Raw genomic sequence first — 24159 nt, 5'->3', positions numbered from 1 at the left:
GAGCGAAACTCGGCCTGAGTCGGGCTTTTCATGATGTTTTGTGCAGAATAAAGAACTCCTGGTGTTCACTGATCCTCTTTGTCTTGGTTGCTACTGCAATATTGGATCAGTTTCCAGTCTGTTTTTTTGGACAAGAATGACGGGACCTCGCTGAAGTTCTATTCTTCTGAGTACTTTTCCCACCAGAGGCCAAGGGGGAAACACGTACAGGAGAACATCGTGAGGCCATGGAAGGACCAGGGCATCCACTCCTTCGGAGCAATGTTCCCGTCTGCGGCTGAAGAATCTGGGAGCTTTTGCAGTGTCCAGAATAGCCATTGGGCCAATGTGGGGGGGATCCCACCTGCGGACGATGAGATCCATCGCTCCGTCGGTCAATTCCCACTCTCCGGGATCTAGACGTTGACGACTGAAGTCGACTTGAACATTCTCCTTCCCCGCAATGTGAGAAGTTGCCAGACGATCCAGGTGCCGTTCTGCCCAGGCGAAGAGCTTGCTAGCTTCCAGAGCCACCAAGCGACTTCTGGTGCCCCCCTGCCGATTGATATAGGCTACCATGGTGGCATTGCCTGACAGCACCCGCACCGTCTTGTGATGGATCAGAGGGAGAAAGACCTTGAGTGCCAGGCGAACCACTCGGGCCTCCAGGCGATTGATGTGCCAGCGGGATTGAGCTGGGGACCAGCATCCCTGCGTAGCCTGAGTCTGACAAACTGCACCCCAGCCGGATAGACTGGCGTCTGTCGTCACAATGATCCATTGAGGAGTCTGTAAGGGCATCCCCTTCAGGAGGTGAGCGAGCGAGAGCCACCATCGCATGTCTACGATAGTAGAGTCTGAAAGCGGAACGACCGTCCGAAACTGCTCCGACACCGGCTTCCAGCGGGACAGCAAAGCTTTCTGTAACGGACGCATATGCGCGAAAGCCCAAGGAACCAGATCAATAGTAGAAGCCATGGACCCCAAGACCTGGGGTCCATGGCCATGGGTAGCGAGAGCGAGAGAAAATTGCACACTTGCTCCATGAGTTTGAGTGCCTGAGTGTCTGGGAAGAACACCTTTCCGACTCGGGTGTCAAATCATGCTCCCAGAAATTCCAGGATCTGGGACGGCTGTAGAATGCTCTTGGAGAAGTTGATTATCCACCCAAGTGAGGTCAGGAAGGCCAAGACTCTGTCGACCGCCACCCTGCAGAGAGTCTTCGACTTGGCCCAGATGAGCCAATCGTCCAGGTAAGGGTGGACCAGAACTCCTTCCCGATGGAGAGCAGCCGCCACTACCACCATGACCTTGGTAAAAGTGTGTGGTGCTGTGGCGAGGCCGAACGGGAGCGCCCGGAACTGGAAGTGTTGTTCCAGAATATTGAACCGGAGATATTTCTGATGGTCGTGGCGTATTGATATGTGCAGATAAGCCTCCGTTAAGCCGAGTGAGGCCAGAAATTCGCCTGTGCGAAACGCCGCAATCACAGCCCTCAGGGTCTCCAATCGAAAATAGAGAACCCTGAAAGCCCAGTTGACTCTCTTGAGATCCAAGATCAGCTGGAAGGACCCGTCCTTTTTGGGAACGACGAAGTAGATGGAATACTGGCCAAACCCTTGTTCCTCCACCGGGACTGGAACTATGGCACCGAGCGCTTATAGCCTGCCAAGGGTCTGTAAACTTAAATGAAGGCAGGGGAATTGAGCTTCCCTGTTAAATCCTTTAAGGCAGCACAGGCAAGGATGGGGAGTGACTGGACCACCAGTATCGCCCCAGCAGACAAGCAGGTCACTGGGAAAAAAGGGGTCCTAGGCTGTGTAATAAGGGGCAAAACCCCCCCTAGGATCCCCTAAGAGCGGGGAGACAGAGCCATCTCCCAAAGCAAGAATTTTGAATCTTTTACTTATTTCTGTAAAAAAAAAAAAAAAAGGTAATACTTGCTTGATCTGACAGAAAACAACACAGGAGAAGGAACAATCTCACAGGTAGAAAGAAATTGAGAAAAGGAAGGGAGTCACAGGTTCAGTTGCCTGCATCTGCTGGAGACAGACAAATACTGAAGGGATGCAGGGTAGGCTCTGTCCTGATATAGGATACCCTTTCAATTTTTGTCGGTCTCAATCTGCTGGACAGGAGGCTCAACCCACGGTCTGGACTGATCCGGGTATGTACAGGGAACTGATAATTTCTTGTTCGCTAAGGAAGGCAGGCCAATCCACACCAGTGGGTTATGCACTCCTACCAGCAGATGTAGACGAAGTAAAATTGACTTGCTGACATCACTGATATATAGCCCTGTCTGGACATCAGCTTACCAGCATCTCAAGAAAAGCCAAACTGTGGACAAACTAGTTATACTCGAATATGCTTATTAACCATCACCAACTCATGCTCCCATCAACCAGGAAACACTGAGCTCAGCAAAAGCTTTACATCTTAGGGGCAGGTTCTTTCACTTACTAGTCCTTCAAACGAATCAAAAGAAATAACACTCTGCATCATTCACATACAAAGGGCAAACTAAAATCAAGTAGGCAGCCCAGTGTGGGTTGTGGATTGGCCTGCCTTTCTTAGAGGAAAAGAAATTATCAGGTAAGTAGTAATTTCTCCTTCCTCTGCATTCAGGCAGGCCAATCCACACCAGTGGGATGTACCAAAGCTATTCTTGAAACAGGTGGAAGGCTGTCTGCGGTACCATCAACACTGCATGTGTGAAAGCTGCGTCCTCCTGAGAACTAACATCCAAGCAGTAATGCTTGGAGAAGGTATGCAAGGAAGTCCACATTGCTGCCTGGTAAATCTCGATAGGTGACAACAATTGAATCTCCGCCCATGAAAACACCTGAGCTCTAGTGGAATGTATACGTAGCCCGTGATGACTTCCTTTCACCCAACGGGCTATGCCACCCGTGTCACTGGATCTCCTTGCTTACCTCCACCATAGAACACAAAGAATCAGTTTTCCTCAAGAAGCGAGTACCCTTCAAGTACCACACCAGATGCCGCTTGACATCCAAAGCATGCAACAAACGAAAATCCTGCTAATATCTATCTCTGTCCGGAGTGGGCAGGGAAATAACTGATTCAAATGAAGCTCGAAAACCACTTTCAGTAAAAAAAAAAAAAAAAAAAAAAAAGGAATAGTCCTAGGTTGTACCGCCCCTGGAGTCATTCGCAGAAATGGTTCACAGCAAAAAAGAACTTGTAGCTCGGAAATTTGCCTTGCCGAACAGATTGCCACCAGAAAAAAACGTTTTCAAGGTAAGCGCTTGTAAAGAGAGAGCATGCAGTGGCTGAAAAGTAGGACCCACCAAAAACACAATAGGGGATTAATGTCCCAAAGAGGCACCGGTAAACACAAGGGAGGATGAAGATGCTTGACTCCTTTCACCTTCAGAGTGTTTAAGGCCAAGCCTTTAACCAAACCTTCCTTCAAAATTTCCAATATGAGTGGAATTTCAACTTTAAGTGGGTGAGAACCTCACACGCCACACCAGCTCTCGAACACTCTCCAAACCCAAACCCTAACATAAGCTAGAGATGTAGAAAACTTCCTGGCCCAAAGCAAAGTGGAAATCACTGCTAAGGAATAACATTTCAGCAACTGAGCCCTCTCAAAAGCCAAACTGTAAGACAAAACACACCCAGATCATCATGCAGTATTGGCCCCTGTTGCAAAAGATCTTTCCTGAGTGGCAGTCTGAGAGGACTCCACCAGTAGCCACTGAAGATAGGTATACTACGACCTCCGGAGCCAATCCAAATCCACCAGAAATGCAGTCTCTGACTGACCTACAATCTTCCAAATCACCCTGGCCAAGGCAGAAAGGCATATAACACCCCACTCCACAGCCACACCTGGACAAGAGCATTGATTCCCAGCGCTCTCAGATCTCTTCTGCAACTGAAGAACTGTGGTACCTTTGCTTTGTTGGATCTTACCATCAAATCCAGGCACAACCGACCCCAACATTCCTCTATGAGTTGAAAAGTCCCGTTCACCAGTTCCCACTCTCCTGGGTCCAAGACCTGTCTGCTGAGGAAACTGGCTCTTATATTGTTCTTCCCGGCAATGTGGAAAGCGGATATGTCCTGAAGATGTTCTGCATCTTCTGAGCGCATCTACCTCCATCGACACTGCTGGCTTCTGGTTCTGCCCTGATGATTAACGTAGGCACTGTCCAACATTATCCTTACAACTTGAGCTTCCAACCACTTGACGAACCGCAAACATGCCAGTCGAACTGCACACACTTCCCAATCATTGATGGTCCACTGCCACTCCTCGGCATTTCACAGACTTTGCACCACCTAATCTTGACAGTAAGCCCCCAACCTAAAAGTCTTGCATCTGTCGTGAGCACCAAATAGTTTGGTGTCTTCAAGGGTATCTCCTTCCTGAGATGATCCACTTGTAACCACCACTGTAGCTGAACGCTACTTCCAATGGCAAGTGGAGACTCACTGTGTTCTTGTGAGACTGTGGATTCCACCGGGAGAGAAACACGTGCTGAAAGGACCTCAAACGTGACCTCACCCGGGGAACTACTTTCACTATGGCTGCCATAGATCTGAGCACCTACAGATAAGATCACACCATAGGGCGAATAGTCTGTCTCAAGACCTGCACTTGAGCAACTCATTTCTGAATGCAACTCGCCAGCAGAAACACCTTGCCCCCGTCCTATTCGAAATGCACACTGAGGTACTCTCTGGTCTGGGACAACTGTAGACTGCTTTTGACTAAGTTTACCATCCAGCCTAGTTCCTCAAGCAAGGAAATCACCCTGTGAGATGCCAAATCTCTTCAACACTCTTGGCTCGAATCAACCAGTCATCCAGATTCAGATGGACCAGAATACCCTCCTTGCGCAGAGATGCCATTACTACCACCATGACCTTGGAGAAGGTTCTCGGCAGAGTAGCAAGCCCAATGGGCAGGACCTAAAATTGATAACTATGTCCCAGAACGGTGAAACATAGATGTTCCTGTCGAATGGGAATATGCAAACAGGCCTTCGTCAGATTGAGAGACATGAAAAATTCCCATTTTTGTACTGCCATAATTGCTGAGGGCAGAGTTTCCATTCTGGAATGCATCACATGCAAATGCCAACTGACTCCCTTTAGATCCAGGATGGGTCGAAAGGACCACTTTTCCTTCCTGGAAACAACAAAATTAATAGAATAGCACCTCATATTTTCTTAAAATCTGGGAACTGGAATTATAGCCTTCAGATCTATCAGCCTTCTTTATGTAGTCTCCATTGCTCTCTTCAATAGAAAGTTGGACAGAGAGACCATAAATGTGTCTGGAAGAATTCTAGCGCAAAACCATCCCTTACCACCTCCAGGACCCACTGGTCAGTCGTAATCTGGACCCACCTTTGATACAATACGTGAACCCCCACACCTTCACTGCAAAGAGGTTCATCCCAGGATATTGAGGGAACTCAGATGTGCTGGTGGGTCCGCTGCACAACTTGTTCAATAGATCCCTGAAAACGGGAGTGGTGCCAAGTGACTGAGGCAGAGCAGTGGTGGTCCTGCTTCACAAGAGTGGGAGCAGAGGAGGCGGCTGGTTAGCCTCACCTAGGTGGTGGGAAAATTAATGGAGACTCTGCTGAAGGAAAGAATAGTGAACTATCTATATTCAGGAGGATTGCTGGACCAGCGGCAGCATAGATTCACGAGGGGAAGGTCCTGTCAGACTAATCTGATTGATGTTTTTGGATTGAGTGACTAAAGAACTGGATCGAGGAAGAGCACGCAATGTCATCTACTTGGATTTCAGCAAAGCTTTTGATACGGTCCCGTACAGGAGCCTTGTGAATAAAATGAGAAGCTTGGGAGTGAGTGCCAAGGTGGTGGTGTGGATTACAAACTGGTTCATGGATAGAAGACAGCAGATGATTGTAAATGGAACCTACTCTGAAGAAAGAACAGTATTAAGCAGAGTGCCACCTGGATCAGCGCTGGGACCGGTCCTGTTCAATATCTTTGTGAGCAACATTGCAGAAGTGATAGAAGGTAAAGTTTGTCTTTATGTGGATGATATTAAGATCTGCAACAGAGTGGACAGCCAGAAGGAGTAGAGAGAATGAGACATGATTTAAGAAAGCTTGATCGGTGGTCGAAGATATGGCAGCTGGGATTCAATGCAAGAAGTACAGAGTCATGCATTTGGGGTGTGGTAATCCGAAGGAGTTGTATGTGATAGGGAGTGAAGGGCTGTTGTGCATGAAGCAAGAAAGAGACCTTGGGATGATAGTGTCTAGCTATCTAAAGATAGCGAAGCAATGTGACAAAGTGATAGCTAAAGCCAGAAGAATGCTCGGCTGCATAGAGTGAGGAATAACCAGTAAGAAAAAGGAGGTGATAATCCCCTTGTACAGGATCTTGGTGAGGCCTCACCTGGAGAATTGTGTTCAGTTCTGAAGACCGTATGGAGGCGGTCCAGAGAAGGGCAACAAAAATGGTGGGTGGTCTCCATCAAATGTCTTATGAGGAGAGGTTGACGGACCTACATATGTATACCCTGGAGGAGAGGAGGTGCAGGGGAGATATGATACAGATCTTCAGATACCTGAAAGGTTTTAATGATGCACAATAGACACACCACCTCCGTTGGAAAGAAATCAATAGAACTAGGGGTCACAAAATGAAACTCCAGGGAGGACTACCCAGAACCAACAACAGGAAATATTTCTTCACAGAGAGGGTGAAGGATGCCTGGAATGCCCTTCCAGAGGAGGTGGTGAAGACAAAAATGGTGAAAGATTTCAAAGGGGCATGGGATAAACACTGAGGTTCCCTAAAGGCTAGAGATGAGGAAAAGAGTGCGTGGGGGTAACTTGCTGGTGTGGCAGTTACTATCCTTAACCAATAAGCCTTCATAATGTTGATGCAACTCCATTATTGCTTTCTGCTTTAACCACAGGGGGAAAAGAGGAAAAGGGGAATTCATTTCAGACAGCAACCAAGACGACAACGCACACGCACGCCTGAGAATGCAGGAAAAAAGAACATTGCCACAGCCTACCATGCAGCTGACTGAACTGAGCCTGAGACATGGGACCTACTAAAGCTGCTCAACCCTCTGACCCATACCACCTCCACTCTTCACTGAAGTCCCCAGAGCAGTGAGAGGGAAAAGAGAAAAACCGAGGGAAACGCAGAGGGTAAGAGAGACCAGTAAGGAGAAAGAGGGAGCCTAAACTTCCCTCCTACCTTTTTTTACCCAAGCTCGGTCCTTCTAGACTGAGAGCACGATCAGGTCTCCAGCTGCGGGGGGAGAGGACACAAGCTTTCACCACTGAGCACTCCCTTGTCCTCAAGTCTACACCTGGTTAGGCTTCCAGACAAAACACTGAACTGAGGGAAGAAAAACAGGTGTCGCCCTCCGGAGTTCAAGTTCTGCGTTCAATTCTTCTCCTAATCTTCAATTTTCTCTCTCAGTTTTGTTTTTCTAGAGATGGAAAATACTGGCAGGCTGATGTCAGGGCAGGGCTATATATGTCAGTGACGTCAGTGAGTCAGTTTTACTCAGTCTCCATCTGCTGGTAGGAGTGCATAACCCACCTGTGTGGATTGGCCTGCCTGAGTAAAAATTGTACATTAGTAAAAACAGAAGCAAAGAATTAATTTAGGCTTTCTGCCCAAAGAGCCCCTTTAACCCCTCAATCATCTAACTATCCAACCGACTCCGTCATAGGTTTCTTGCTTCAAAAATATATTTTAAAGTTTTATTATGAGTTTTTGCCTCTATGGCCAACTTCATTTCAAATGTTCTCTGGTGCTGGTAAACTGCTCAATTCAGGATCATACACAGAAAAGACAGAAAGAAGGTAGAGCAATAGTTTGCACAAATATAGGGTTGAAGAGAATGAGATACAGCACTGCAGGTCTGATTGCAGCAGGAACAGCGCTGGTAGGGAGAGAGAAAAGAAAGAAGGCATTACAGGGATAGGAAAATTGTTTCTTACCTGCTAATTTTCATTTCTGAAGTACCACGGATCAGTCCAGATGAGTGGTTTATTCATCCCTACCAGCAGATGGAGGCAGAAAACAAAAAACTTTGAGGCGCTGCTACATAACCGAGAGTGCCACCTGCAGTCCCTCAGTATTGACCTGTACCCAAGCCAAGATGTGTAACTTAAACCCAAATAAACCTTGGGCAATCAAAGACTTAAAGTTGGAGCCTCCTGCAAACTAGGCCCCTTGATTTAACACAAAACAATATCAAACTATGTACACTTGTCATTACTTTGAATATATAACATATCAGCTCAGCAACATCCAGAAGCAAGAAAGTCTTTTGAAAAAATGGGGACGGGTCTCTGGAGTGATCCGTGGTACTTCAGGAACAAAAATTAGCAGGTAAGAACCAATTTTCCTTTCCTGTTCATACCCGAATCAGTCCAGACGAGTGGGATGTGCCCAAGCCCCTCTATTCTGGGCGGGAACTTGAAAGATCCGCATGCAATACACTCTCCCCAAACATCGCCTTTTCTGGGGCCTGCACATCTAAGTGGTAACGTTTGGTAAAAGTGTGAAGCGAAGACCACACTGCCACATGACAAAAATCCTGCAAAGAAAGCAGTTGACACTCCGCCCACAAGGTTGCGCCCTAGTGGAATGTGCTCTCAATCCCTCCGGCACCAACCGGCCCTTACAGATGTAAGCCAAAACTATTGTCTCCTTTAACCATTAGGCAACAGTGCTCTTGGAGGCCTTATTTCCCATCTTTGCTCCACTGAATAGGGCAAACAGATGATCAGATCTCCAAAATGTATTCGTCACCTTGAGATATCACAAAAGAATGTGATGCACATCCAACAAGTGAAGCGCTCTAGCCATCGAAGTATCGGCTATCAAGTTCGGAAAGACCGAAAGCTCGACCACCTGATTCAGGTGAAAAGGGGACACTACCTTCGGCAAAAAGGAAGGAACCGTACGTAAAGAAACCCCATCCTCCGAAAAGCGCAAGAAAGGGTCCCTACACGACACAGCTTGCAGCAAAGATATTCGCCTAGCCGAACAAATGGCTACCAGGAAAAAAGTCTTCAGGATTAAATCCTTCAACGATGCCCTCCACATTGGCTCAAAAGGAGGGCCACACAGAACCCGAAGAACCTCATTCAGATTCCAAGCCGGACCGATGATCTGCCCCAGAAGCTGCAGATGTTTTGCCCTTTTAGGAAATGAACCACATCCGGATGAGACGCCAGTGCCTTCCCAGAATCTTACCATGCAGGGAACCCAAAGCTGTCGCCTGGACCCAAAGAGAATTATAGGCCAACCCCTTAGCCAAACCACTCTGCAAAAAGGACAGGATCTGCACGATGTCCACCTTTAAAGGCTGCACGCTGTTCTGCAAACACCAAGATTCGAAAATCCTCCACACCTGGACATAAGCCATTGAAGTGGAAGGTCTCCTTGCCTGAAGTAAAGTTGCAATCACAAGCTCCGAATATCCTTTCAAACAGAGTCACCGCCTCGCAAAATCCAAGCCACTAGACAAAAGAGATCCTCCTGGTCTGAAAATGTATCCCTGCTGTAGCAATCCTGAGAGATGAGCCAAGTGAACGGGGCTGTCCACCGCCAGACACAGCAGGTCCAAAAACCACAGCCGATCCAACCACTCGGGTGCCACCAGAATCACTCTGCCCGGATGAAGCTCGATGCACCGCAGCACTTGACCTACGAGAGGCCACGGTGGAAACACATATAGAGACAGATGTGTCAGCCCTGGCTGAACAAGAGCGTCGATACCCTCCGATCCAACCTCCCATCTGTAATTGAAAAACCCATCTGTTTTTTGCATTTGCTGGAGTCGCCTTGAGGTCTACCACTGGTCTGCCCCACCTTGCCTGTAGCAAGGCAAAGGCTTTGCCAACAACTCCCACTCCCCTGGATCCAGACGCTGTCTGCTGAGGATATCTGCCTGCACATTTTCCACTCCAGCCACATGAGAAGTAGCTAGTCTCACCAGCTGTTTCTCCAACCACACGAACAGTTCTTGTGCCTCCAGCACCAACAGACAACTCTTCATACTGCCCTGTTGATTGATGTACGCTACTATCGTTGCATTGTCAGAGAATACGCGCACTGACGTGTCCTGAGCGAGTGGAAGAAACACTAACAAGGCCTTGTGCACTGCCCTGGTTTCCAGCCAATTGGTAGACCAAGTCGCCCCCTCCAGCGACCACTGACCCTGGGCTGATTTTCCTTGACAAATCACCCCCTCCCCCCATCCAGAAGGCTGGCATCCGTGGTCACTAGGACCCAGTCGGGCATTTCCAGATCCATTCCCTTTTCCAGACTGCGCCAAGATAGCCACCACGGAAGACTGGGCCTGGCATCGTCTGGCAAAGGAAACAAATTCTTCCGACAGCACATTCCAACGGGATAACAGAGCCCTCCACAGAGGACACATGCGAGCAAAAGCCCATGACACTAATTCCAGCGTAGATGCCATGGAACCCAGGTCTTGCAGGTAATCCTAGACTCTGGGCACCGACAGGTTCAGTAGTCGAAGAACCTGATTCTGCAACTTGACTGGATTAGCTCAGATGACACTCTGCGAGGTTTGTCACCCAGCCCAATGAGTCCAGAAGCTGTAGTTCTCACTGGACTGAGCAGCCACACTCCACCTCAGACTTCGCCCACATCAGCCAATCGTACAGGTACAGGTGCACCAGGATACCTGAGTTCCTGAGTGCCGCCGCCGCCACCACCTTTGTGAACATGCGCAGCGCCGTCGCCAACCCAAAGGAAAGAGCTTGAAAATGGAAATGTTCTCACAGAACCATGAACCTCAGAAACGTCTGGTGTTCGGCTGGAATGAGGTTATGAAGATAGGCTTCTGACAATCCAACAACGCTAGAAACTCCCTTTTGCGCACCGCCACTATCACCGTGCGCAGCGTCTTCATCCAAAAACACGGCACCCAGACAGCAGAATTTACCTTCTGCAGATTGAGAATGGGACGAAGGTCCCCCTCTTTCTTTGGCACCATGAAGTACACGGAATACCTGCTCTACCCCCTCTCCTGAGGCTGCACCGGAACAATGGCGCGCAGAAGTTGTAACCGATGTAGTGTGTCCCGGACCGCCTCTCGCTTGCAGTGGGAAACGCAGTGGAAGACTACAAAAGCGTCCCTGAGCGGCCAAGGAAATTCTAAGGCGTAGCCTTCTCTTATCACTTCCAGGACCCACCGGGTCCGATGTGATTCTGGTCCACTCCTTGTAAAAGAGAGACAGCTTCCCTCTGATAGTCTCTAGGGAGAAGCGGACCAACACACCTTCATTGCCCAATCTTGTTTCTGCCATCTCCTTGGGAACCACCTGACTCTGCACTGATTCTGAAAGGGCTGCTGTCAGTTACAACTTCTGCGAAGCCAGCACAGGGTTCCTACTTGCATGGAATCTCCTAGCCTCTCGAAAATGGGCTCACAGTGGAAAGGACTTCCTAGGGTCTTTCCTGTCCTCAGGTGATTTATTGCCCTTTGACTCTCCCAACTGCTTCACGAGCTGCTCCAAGTCCTCCCCGAAGAGAAGCTTCCCCCTGAAGGGGAGGTTTGACAGCTGAGCTTTAGACCATATGTCCACTGACCAATTTCACAGCCACAGGAGCCTTCGCGTCGCCACTGCCAAGACCATACTTCTAACGGCAGTTCGGATCATGTCATATAGAGCATCAGCCACATATGCCACCCTGCCTCTAAGGAGGCCGCCTGCGCTGCATCAATTGTCACTGCTGAACGCTTGTCATGTACCTTCTGCACCCAGGACAAACAGGCTCTCTGCATCAGACTCCATGCACACCACTACACAAAGGGTCAGAGTTGAAATTTCAAACAGCCACTTGAGTAGAATCTCCAGCTTCCTATCCTGTACATCCTTGAGGGCTGCTGCTCTCGCTACCAGGATGGTCATCTTTTTGGTAACCGCAGACACGTATGTATCCACCTTGGAATTCTCCACAACTCCAAGGTCTGTTCCAGCAAGGGATTATAGCTTCCCCATAACCCTCGCTACCTTCAGGCCCACCTCGGGAATATCCCACTCCCAATCCGATCCACCAACTTCTTCACCTGCTTCGGCAACAGGAAAGCTGTACAGGTCCCCCACAATCCTAAGCTCCTCCAGGACCTGGGGAATCAACGGCCCCAGTTCCTCCCTCCAGAACAGCCAGACCACTCATGGGTCATCCTCTTCCACGACTGGAACCGCATCTGGATCCTGGGCATTGGGATCCTGCATTGGATCCCCCAAAGTATCCACTGGATCCTGGTCCAGATCCTGCCTCGGATCTCCCAGGGCCCCAATAGGCCCTGTCCGGCTCCACCGGACCCCGCTGTAGTTGATCAGGATCATCCGTATCTTCCGACGAATGGTCCTCCTGCAGAGTCCGAAGACCCAACATGCGCAGGATCCCTCCTGACTCCACCGGCCCTCTAGCCTTCTTGTCCATCCAGGAGCTTTTAGGTAAAAGTCTCTTTGCCCCTTTGCCTCTTATGAAGGAGAACAAAACCCGTGGAAAACGCCTCCGGGTCCAAGAAGGAAGAGTCCTGATCCGCTACCTCTCAAGCCTCTTTCTGCCCTCTGCCACCAGCAGGGTCCTCTCTCACAGGAAAAAGCATGGGAGGGGAGTCCTGGAGCTTAGAAATGGCAGCCTGCACCACAGCATGTTCTGCCAAAATAACCACTGGCTCCTCTGACACCCCCCCCCCCCCCCCCCCCCCCCCCACCAGGAGGTCTCCAGAGCCGGCCCGGCTGCCTGCACATTTTCACAGCCTCCCGGGGGCCCCCCCAACAGAGGCACATTTGCTGCTAAATAAGGCCACATCAAGTCAAACTTGTCTCAAACCACAACCACAACAAAGTTTAGCACACTGCACGGGAGTCGGTATGCCGGGTCGGTCTAGCCTGCACATGTGGCCAGGCCTAAAAATAAACTGTGCCAATGCAATTGCTCCCACTGCTGTCTGGTGCTGAAATTAGCAAGCACCCAGCCCCAACGAAGACAGGCAATTCGGCCCACTCCCTCCTGCCTGCCTCCCGGCAGGAAAAAACACTTCAATCCTGCATAGAAATGCTGATGTAGCCTCTCTCCTGGCTTCACTGCTTTTTTTTTTTTTTTTTTTTTTAAGAAACAGGGCCAAAAAGAAGAGAGGAAAGAACTACTCCCCTACTTTTGGAGGCTACCTGCTGAGGAACCAGACACACCGAGGGAGCAAAAGGCCCAGAGGGGGAGAGGGAACCAGGACTTCTAGTTATCTTACCGCCCCCCCCCCCCCCCTCCCGTGTCAAGAAGGGCAGAGTCCAGACAGGGGTCACCAACCTCCCACCCCCTACTCCACCCAAGGGATGGCCCTCAAAGGAACCTAACACCTTGGGGAGCTGAATACTCGTCTTATTCTAAATTTTTTTTAACATTTCCAAACTGCAGGTTTGCACCTCTACCATTTGCTAGAGACTGAGAAATACTGAGGGATTGCAGGTGGCACTCTGTTATGCAGCAGTGCCTCAAAGTTTTGTTCTCTGCCTCCATCTGCTGGTAGAGATGCATAAACCACTCATCTGGACTGATCCAGGGTATGAACAGGAACCCACGAGAGAAGGAGCTATACTTGACTTAGTGCTCACTAATGGAGATAATGTCTCTGATGTCCAGGTGGGCGCCCACCTCAGCACCAGTGATCATCAAACGGTATGGTTTAATATCACAAAAAGGATACGGAAAAGAAGCACAAAGACCTGAGTTTTGCAGTTCAAAAACACGGACTTTGATGAAATGGGGAAGTACCTGGAGGAAGAACTAAAAGGCTGGGAGAATGAGAGAGATGTGGATCAACAGTGGACCAATCTAAAAGGAGCAATTACCAAGGCAACTAATCTATATGTTAGAAAAGTAAAGAAAAGCAAAAGAAAAATGAAACCTATCTGGTTTTCAAAGGAGGTGGCTGACAAAATAAAGGCTAAAAGAACAGCGTTCAAGAAATATAAAAGATCCCAAAGGGAGGAGCACAAAGAAGAATATTTGGTAGAACTGAGGGAGACGAAGAAATTAATCAAGACGGCAAAAAGTCAAGCGGAAGAGAGGATTGCCAAGGAGGTAAAGAGAGGTGACAAAACATTTTTCAGATACATCAGTGAAAAGAGAAAAGTTCAAAGTGGTATAGTGAAATTGAAAAGTGGAAAGGATCAATGTGTGGAGAGAGACGAAGAAATGCAGAAATATTAAACAAATACTTCTGTTCTGTGTTCACTAAGGAGGATCCTGGAGAAGGACCGTCCCTAGTTAACAAGAAACTGGAGAGGAGTGGAGTAGATGTAACTCCATTTACAGTAGAAAATGTATGGGAAGAGCTGGAGAAATTGGAAGTGGACAAAGCCATGGGGCCTGATGAGGTTCATCCCAGGATACTGAGGGAGCTCAGAGATGTGCTGGCGGGTCCGCTGTGTGACCTGTTCAAAAGATCCCTAGAAACGGGAATGGTGCCGAGTGATTGGAGAAGAGCGGTGGTGGTCCCGCTTCACAAGAGTGGGAACAGAGAAGAGGCTGGTAACTACAGACCGGTTAGCCTCACTTCGGTGGTGGGGAAAGTAATGGAGTCACTGTTGAAAGAGAGAATAGTGAACTATCTACAGTCGGGAAAATTGATGGACCAGAGGCAGCATGGATTCACCAGGGGAAGATCCTGTCAGACAAATCTGATTGACTTTTTTGACTGGGTAACCAAGGAATTGGATCAAGGAAGAGCACTCGATGTCATCTACTTGGATTTCAGCAAAGCTTTTGATACGGTCCCGCACAGGAGACTGGTGAATAAAATGAGAAGCTTAGGAGTGAGTGCCGAGGTGGTGGCCTGGATTGAAAACTGGTTGACGGACAGAAGACAATGTGTGATGGTAAATGGAACTCTCTCTGAAGAGAGAGTGGTTTTAAGCAGTGTACCGCAAGGATCGGTGTTGGGACCGGTCCTGTTCAATATCTTTGTGAACGACATTGCAGACGGGATAGAAGGTAAGGTTTGTCTTTTTGCGGATGACACTAAGATCTGCAACAGAGTGGACACGCTGGAAGGAGTGGAGAGAATGAGACAGGATTTAAGGAAGCTGGAAGAGTGGTCGAAGATATGGCAGCTGAGATTCAATGCCAAGAAGTGCAGAGTCATGCATATGGGGAGTGGAAATCCGAATGAACTGTATTCGATGGGGGGAGAAGGGCTGATGTGCACGGAGCAGGAGAGAGACCTTGGGGTGATAGTGTCTAATGATCTGAAGTCGGCGAAACAATGTGACAAGGCGATAGCTAAAGCCAGAAGAATGCTGGGCTGCATAGAGAGAGGAATATCGAGTAAGAAAAGGGAAGTGATTATCCCCTTGTACAGGTCCTTGGTGAGGCCTCACCTGGAATAGTGTTCAGTTCTGGAGACCATATCTCCAAAGAGACAGAGACAAGATGGAGGCGGTTCAGAGAAGGGCGACCAAAAAGGTGGAAGGTCTTCATCGAATGACTTATAAGGAGAGATTGAAGAAGCTAAATACATACACCCTGGAGGAAAGGAGGAGCAGAGGTGATATGATACAGACTTTCAGATACTTGAAAGGTTTTAATGATCCAAAGACAACGACAAACCTTTTCCGTTAGAAAAAAATCAGCAGAACCAGGGGTCACGATTTGAAGCTTCAGGGAGGAAGACTCAGAACCAATGTCAGGAAGTATTTCTTCACGGAGAGGGTGGTGGATGCCTGGAATGCCCTTCCAGAGGAAATGGTGAAGACCAGAAGTGTGAAAGACTTCAAAGGGGCGTGGGATAAACACTGTAGATCCATAAAGTCTAGAGGACGTGAATGAATGTGGGAAAAAAAGATATGCATTCACAAAAAAGCGGGGAGTAGCTTGCTTTTTACGGCAGTAACTACCCCAAACCAAATAAGCCTGATACTTCACTTTCAATGCATATCCAGCATAGCTCTCTGCTTCAATGGCAGGGGAGAAAGACTGATACTTCTCACATATCCAGCATAGCAACAGCAGGGGAGAAAGACTGATACTTCACGCATATCCAGCATAGCTCTCTGCTTAAACGGCAAGGGGAATGAAGAAAAGTGGATCTATATACAGACAACCAACAAGGACTGAATTACATAGTCTGGGTAAACAAATAAGCATGGGTGTAGCTTGCTTAATGCGGCGGTTACTACCCCTAACTAATTAACCTAGATATTTCACTTAGATGCAGCTCCAACACTGCTCTCTGCATTAATGGTGGGGGTGGAAGGGAAATAGAACCAAAAGGTTACTAAGAGCCAAGAGTAACAGATAAGTATGAGGGGAAAAAAAAGTGCGGAACTTGCTGGGCAGACTGGATGGGCCGTTTGGTCTTCTTCTGCCGTCATTTCTACGTTTCTATGTTTCTATATTGGTTTTTATTTTATTATTTTGATTTTTATATTCCACTTTTTTTTTTTGCACTTTTTTCAGCTCTTCAAAGTGGATTACAATCGGGTACTGTAGGTAACAAAACAGGGAGGTCATAGGCTTCAAAGCAAAGATTAGCACAAACAGCAACTAAGCAGGGAATGGTGCAAACAAAGGTTTGGGGTAGAAGGAGACAACAAAGTCCTCAAAGGAGGAGGTAGTAAAAAAAAAGAAAAACAAAAGATGTTACAATGCTTCAGTGATAGTAGCAAGAAATGTGAGGAAGACGAAGTCGAAGAATGAGTGGGAATAAGAATCCCTAGTCTTTTCTTCCTCAGAGTCCTTCATTTTTTTCTTTAATAAACTGTACCATTTACTCATGAAGACTTGTGAGGTATCATGGGTGAAAGCAAGTAATAAATGAATCAACAAACAGGAATAAACAGGGAAAGATGGCTGGTGTAGATGGCGCCATTTAGACCTACCTCCTGACTGATCAGTTGGATTGGTTTCTGTAAATTGGAGAGAGATTTCTGTAAACCCTGCTGCGGCAGCGACTCCGGCAGCTGTGCAGCTGTCACACTGGAACTGGAAGAGAGAGTAAGATAACCTGGTAATTAATTGCCAGCAATTCTCAATCATACATGGGTTACAAGAACAATCTTTTACATTGCCTTGGACACATGCTCTGTGAATGGGAAAGTACAATTACTAATAACATCATGGGAGGAGTGCAGTTCGTAGTGAAATAATCTTTAGGGCAACACTGTTTTAAGAATGTCTTTATAATCCCTGATTTCTACCCTTTTTATATTCCTGCTGTCCTTCCACCCACACAGAATACCTGAATGATTCAGGAACCCTTGATGGCCATTAAGGAGAGGGAAATCTCCATCAAAACTCTCCTTCAGTGCCATACTATGAGTTGACAGGAGTTGCAACAGTAGCAGCAGTCATCTTCCCTTCCTCTCTGGGCTCTATGGCATCCCCAGAGGACAAAGCATTTTAATTTGATAGCAGTTCATATAATCCATCCTCAGAGAGGAAGGTATTCCCCTAATGCATTTCCTCCTCCTCTGCCATAACAACTTGTTTTTTTGTACACAGTCCTTCAACCAATCTATCTTACAATATATTTGCAGCCATTTTTAGGGTGTATTTATTTAAAACATTTCTATGCCGCAAATATACACAACTCAAAGGCTTACATAAAAACACTCAAAATGTATACACAAAAACACAAACGTCATAGAAAACAAACCAATACTTTTCCCATATATACCCTCCTGCTGAGTAACTACCCAGAGGAAGACTTTCCTAAATAGTTAGCAAGGCATTTAAATAAAAGCCTGTTGGAACAAATACATTTTGAGTGGGCTCTTAAACGTCTTCTTACATGCTAACAACTGGAGACTCATAGGCAAAGAAGAACACAGGACCATGCCTGCAAAAGACAAAGCCCTCTCCTGTCTCTCAACAAGATGAGCATGCTGTAGAGATAGTACACCAAGCAAGTGTCTTTGTGAAACCTCAGGGACTGGGTGGGGTTGTAGATATGCAACTTTGCATTTATCCAAGGGAACACATTCTCCCTGAGCATTTTGTCTATCATAATAGCCGCCTTATATTTGATTCACCATTTGACTGGGAGCTAATGTAGATCATTTAGTATAGGTGTAATGTGTGATCTCAAGCCCTGACCGGAAAACACACAAGCAGCGATATTTTGCAAGAGCTGTAATACTCTGAGTGCCTTTAATGACATCCCTTAAAAAAAAAAAAACATCAAATTACAATAGCATGCGTCTTGGCATTTGGACTATATACAGGCTTTCAAAAGGGAATTGGTGAGGGAAGAATACAAAAAAAATTAGTAGTACTAGCCAATTTTGTAACTTTAAACACGGGAACCAAAGTAAGCTGTCTAAGTAAGTTCAGGGAGTCAGATGCAGAGTGGGAATGAGATTTTTCATGACATCCAAGAGTTCTCCTGGTCTGTGTTTCAATACAGATATTACATTTCTTTCCTTTATCTAAAACATGGAATTTACCAGGATGTGTCATCTTTCATATCACCCCAAATATATCTGCTTATCTGAGACTGTATCAGGATTAGCCAAGTTCATCCCTTACACATCTGTTTTTAAGGACAACACAGAGAATATGAGACACTTCAAGGTAAATACAGAGCAGAACGTCCTAGAGAATTCTAAGCTGAATGGTGTAGCCCAGCAGCCAGTCTCCTCTTTTACCTCTTTTGGTCTGGCTGTTCCTGTTTGTTTGCCCATCCTGTACCGTCCTTAGGTACTATAATAATATTGGGGTCGTTTCCTTTGTTCTCAAACTTCAAGCTTGGCAGGTTTGCAGGGGGTGGCATGCGCCGGGCAGTAGTAACTTTCCCAAGACTCTGTAATCCATGTCTAGGAATAACTGTAAATAAATAAAATAAAGAACAGGTACATCTAATGTCAGCTACTGAAATTCTAGCAGATCAACGTGCTGTGCAATAAAGAATCCATTTGTTAATATGGCCATGAATGTGGATGGATTAATGTTGCAGCATGATTAGCCAGTGGGGCCACTAGTGTCATACCTTTGTAGCAAAAGTGAGGAATAAGCACGGATATGACATTAAGAATCTTGAAAATAAAACTGAAGTAGCAAATTAAAATGATCTCCATTATAAATATGAATTTCTTGGGCCAGTAAGCTGCCAAAAGTGAAACTATAGTCATAAGAAGCATAATGAGAGAAGGCCTAGGGAGGCATCACTTGGCATCTGGAACTCCATTTCCTACCTGTAGTTCTGATGGCTTCTACTGACTTTCCTTTATACTTGTCAAACAGGCTGAGAGATGAATACTTGCTTTTCCCATCCTTTCCCTTGGTTATTTGCCCCAAACGATCGGACATTGCGATGAAATGTCATCTAGTAGGAAACTTTTTGGCTGCACCTCTCCCAATCTGCCTTTGGAAGAAAAGAAAATTATAAAAGTAAATCATAAAATTTTGTTTGAATATTTTGAATATAACATTTTGCAGATAACTGAAATTACAGTCTTATGTAAGTAGAGGTTATTCATTGTTATTGACAATGTTCTAATTTAACTTTTTTGCTGTTTGCTATTTAATATATGTATTGTCCCACAGATGAGGCAATTAATAGTTGTTCTAAATAAAGAAACATTATGGGATAAAGCAAATGGAACACACTCCCCTGTCTCACAAAGGAGTCTCCTACAAGGAGTTGGTATGCTATCATTGTTGAGATGTTATGAAAACAAAACATGATCTCTATTATAACACTGAGATACTCTAGATAGGTGCTTTTCAACCCAGTCCTCAGGGCACACCTAGCCAGTCAGGTTTTCAGGATATCCACAATGAATATATATGAGATAGATCTGCATACAATGGAAGCAGTGATTGCAAATCTATCTCATGCATATTCACTATGAATATCCTAAAAACCTGAGGACTGGAGTGAGAAGCACTGTTCTAGATCAAGTTCTACCAGGACACTGCAACACTTCTCAAGGGCTGAAGTTGCCAAGCCTTTAATTTTGGACACTGCAGGCCTTCCAGGAATTTTGAAATGCCCAGGTAAGGCACTCCCTTTTGTGTCTTTCCTAATCATATTAGCACTAGCTGATTTAAAAAACCAGCAAGGTATTCTAACCACACTAAAATAATCCTTAATTGTGCATACATAATATTCCATATATACCAAAATTACATGACTGGAAAAGGAACAGTGTGCAAATCCAAGGCTCTCGTGCTAAACTTTCAAAAGGGAAACTTTGATAAAATGAGAAAAATTGTTAGAAAAAAACTGAAAGGAGCAGCTACAAAAGTAAAAAATGTCCAAGAGGCATGGTCATTGTTAAAAAATACCATTCTAGAAGCACAGTCCAGATGTATTCCACACATTAAGAAAGGTGGAAAGAAGGCAAAACAATTACCGGCATGGTTAAAAGGGGAGGTGAAAGAAGCTATTTTAGCCAAAAGATCTTCATTCAAAAATTGGAAGAAGGATCCCACAGAAGAAAATAGGATAAAGCTCAACATTGGCAAGTTAAATGTAAGACATTGATAAGACAGGCTAAGAGAGAATTTGAAAAGAAGTTGGCTGTAGAGGCAAAAACTCACAGTAAAAACTTTTTTAAATATATCCGAAGCAGAAAGCCTGTGAGGGAGTCAGTTGGACCGTTAGATGATCGAGGGGTTAAAGAGGCACTTAGAGAAGATAAGGCCATCGCGGAAAGATTAAATGATTTCTTTGCTTCGGTGTTTACTGAAGAGGATGTTGGGGAGGTACCCGTAATGGAGAAGGTTTTCATGGGTAATGATTCAGATGGACTGAATCAAATCACGGTGAATCTAGAAGATGTGGTAGGCCTGATTGACAAACTGAAGAGTAGTAAATCACCTGGAGCGGATGGTATACACCCCAGAGTTCTGAAGGAACTAAAAAATGAAATTTCAGACCTATTAGTAAAAATTTGTAACTTATCATTAAAATCATCCATTGTACCTGAAGACTGGAGGATAGCAAATGTAACCCCAATATTTAAAAAGGGCTCCAGGGGCGATCCGGGAAACTACAGACTGGTTAGCCTGACTTCAGTGCCAGGAAAAATAGTGGAAAGTGTTCTAAACATCAAAATCACAGAACATATAGAAAGACATGGTTTAATGGAACAAAGTCAGCATGGCTTTACCCAGGGCAAGTCTTGCCTCACAAATCTGCTTCACTTTTTTGAAGGAGTTAATAAACATGTGGATAAAGGTGAACCGGTAGATATAGTATACTTGGACTTTCAGAAGGCGTTTGACAAAGTTCCTCATGAGAGGCTTCTAGGAAAAGTAAAAAGTCATGGGATAGGTGGCGATGTCCTTTCGTGGATTGCAAACTGGCTAAAAGACAGGAAACAGAGAGTAGGATTAAATGGGCAATTTTCTCAGTGTAAGGGAGTGGACAGTGGAGTGCCTCAGGGATCTGTTTTGGGACCCTTACTTTTCAATATATTTATAAATGATCTGGAAAGAAATACGACGAGTGAGATAATCAAATTTGCAGATGACACAAAATTGTTCAGAGTAGTTAAATCACAAGCAGATTGTGATAAATTGCAGGAAGACCTTGTGAGACTGGAAAATTGGGCATCCAAATGGCAGATGAAATTTAATGTGGATAAGTGCAAGGTGATGCATATAGGGAAAAATAACCAATGCTATAATTACACAATGTTGGGTTCCATATTAGGTGCTACAACCCAAGAAACAGATCTAGGTGTCATAGTGGATAACACATTGAAATTGTCGGTACAGTGTGCTGCGGCAGTCAAAAAAGCAAACAGAATGTTGGGACTTATTAGAAAGGGAATGGTGAATAAAACGGAAAATGTCATAATGCCTCTGTATCGCTCCATGGTGAGACCGCCACCTTGAATACTGTGTACAATTCTGGTCGCCGCATCTCAAAAAAGATATAATTGCGATGGAGAAGGTACAGAGAAGGGCTACCAAAATGATAAGGGGAATGGAACAACTCCCCTATGAGGAAAGACTAAAGAGGTTAGGACTTTTCAGCTTGGAGAAGAGACGACTGAGGGGGGATATGATATAGGTGTTTAAAATCATGAGAGGTCTAGAACGGGTAGATGTGAATCGGTTATTTACTCTTTCGGATAGTAGAAATACTAGGGGGCACTCCATGAAGTTAGCATGGGGCACATTTAAAACTAATCGGAGAAAGTTCTTTTTTACTCAACGCACAATTAGACTCTGGAATTTGTTGCCGGAGGATGTGGTTAGTGCAGTTAATATAGCTGTGTTTAAAAAAGGATTGGATAAGTTCTTGGAGGAGAAGTCCATTACCTGCTATTAAGTTCACTTAGAGAATAGCCACTGCCATTAGCAATGGTTACATGGAATAGACTTAGTTTTTGGGTACTTGCCAGGTTCTTATGGCCTGGATTGGCCACTGTTGGAAACAGTATGCTGGGCTTGATGGACCCTTGGTCTGACCCAGTATGGCATTTTCTAAAACATAGCAATAATAATGCCCTGAAAATTCCAAGCCTTAATGAAACCAGCGTTCCTCAATAATCATTTGCAGCTAAGAGATTTGCTTCCATGCATGGCATACTCTGACACATAGGGCTTTGCACAGAACAGATACATTACACAAATAAATATGAATGTACCTTTTATTACAAGTTTTTATATAATGCTTATAACAAGGGTCAGTGCCTCATTAGGAGATAACAAACCATTTCTAATTTGGCATATTTTTTCTTCCAGTTACTGCATGATCACCTTTATTGCATCTACCATTTTGCTGGGTAGCGTGGCTTCCCCCAAGGCTTCATCTTTTGATGCCATGTCCTCAGAGGCCCGCTGCCTTTATAGTTATCGTTTTCCAGCTGGATCTATTTGGCTGTAGGGCCTGTTCACCTCACAGCATTGACATTGCTTTCTTGGCACCTTTATCAGCCATTTTTAACCAGAAATTATGTGAGGAGGGGATCTAAAAGCATAAAATTGGGTTATTGAGAGCAGAAGCAAACTGAGCAAGCAGTCACTTACTGCTGAAACATCACGTGAACTCTGTTTTTTATTATTCTAGTTGTCAAGGATAGTAGAACTGCTGAGTTTAACAAAAATGTGAACACATTTCTGGAAGACAGGACCAGAAATAATAATGGCCAGATAAATGTGTGTCTCTCCATCTTTTCTGGGAGTGATCAATATGGAACTGACTTTCCAGTTAGGATCTGCTAAAAATACCTGGTTTGGAGGACACTTAAGTACAGGGAGACATAAGAACATAAGAAATGCCATGCTGAGTCAGACAAATGGTCCATCAAGTCCCATCTCCAACAGTGGCCAATTAGGGTCACTTAGCAATGCCTAGAAGATCCTAACTGGAAAGTCAGTTCCATATTGTTCATTCCCAGAAAAGATGGAGACACACATTTAGAAACACAATGGCAGAAATTCTATATGGCCCATCCATCCAATAATTTAGCATTATAATTCTCATCACTTCCTTAGAGATCCCCTGTATTTATCTCATGCTTTCTTGAATTCAGATACTGTTTTTGTCTCCACTTCCACTGGGAGGATGTTCCACACATCCACCACCCTCTCTGGAAAGAAATATTTCCTAAGATTGCTCCAGAGTCTACCCAGAGTCTGGTTATTATTTCTAGACTGTCCTTAAGAAACTTGTTCAAATCTTTGTTAAAATCAGCAATACTACTAGCCATGATAATTAGAATAAGAAAATCAAAGTTCACATGATGTTTCAGCAATAGGTGGCTACTTGCTCTGTTTGCTACCACTCCCAAAAGCCCAATTTAAGTCTTTTGGACCACCTTTCTCACATATTTTCAGGTTGGAGATGGCTGATAAAGGTGACAAGAAATCAATCTTTATTCTACAGAGTAAACAGACCCTACAACCAAACAGATCCAGCCAGAAAACTATAACTAAAAAGGCAGTGTCCTCTTGAAGAAATGACATCGATAGATGAGGCCATGGGTGATGTCATACTACCCAGAAAAATGGTAGATGCAATAAAGGTAATCATGCAGCAACTGGGAGAAAAAAATGCACCAAAGTAGAGATGCTGGTGGATTGGGTGGGAGAACTTGTTTCTACTGTTGGAGAAAAAATGCACAGATCAACAGTGTGATTAAATGTGTAGAAGAACTCAAAATGTCCCTAATGGGCTAC

General features: G+C 45.5%; 1 protein-coding gene across 12 annotated transcripts in view; it reads right to left on the bottom strand.

The window, feature by feature from the left end:
* Positions 1-24159, bottom strand: part of PRRC2B (proline rich coiled-coil 2B) — a 393423-nt gene that overhangs the window by 312940 nt on the left and 56324 nt on the right. For 11 of the 12 annotated variants that reach the window (XM_029612564.1, XM_029612560.1, XM_029612569.1 and 8 more), the window contains exons 2-4: positions 19215-19384; positions 18669-18846; positions 16902-17004 (exon numbers count right to left, since the gene is read on the bottom strand). In XM_029612564.1, coding sequence (XP_029468424.1) covers positions 16902-17004; positions 18669-18846; positions 19215-19329 — 396 coding nt within the window. In that variant the 5' untranslated portion in view covers positions 19330-19384. The remainder of the gene's footprint in view (positions 1-16901; positions 17005-18668; positions 18847-19214; positions 19385-24159) is intronic. The other variant, XM_029612558.1, reaches the window with a different exon arrangement.

The sequence above is a fragment of the Rhinatrema bivittatum genome, chromosome 8 (assembly GCF_901001135.1).
Source record: "Rhinatrema bivittatum chromosome 8, aRhiBiv1.1, whole genome shotgun sequence".
NCBI classification, from domain to species: domain Eukaryota; kingdom Metazoa; phylum Chordata; class Amphibia; order Gymnophiona; family Rhinatrematidae; genus Rhinatrema; species Rhinatrema bivittatum.
Note: the sequence above shows the minus strand (reverse complement) of the source record. Positions and strands in the feature narration are given on the sequence as shown.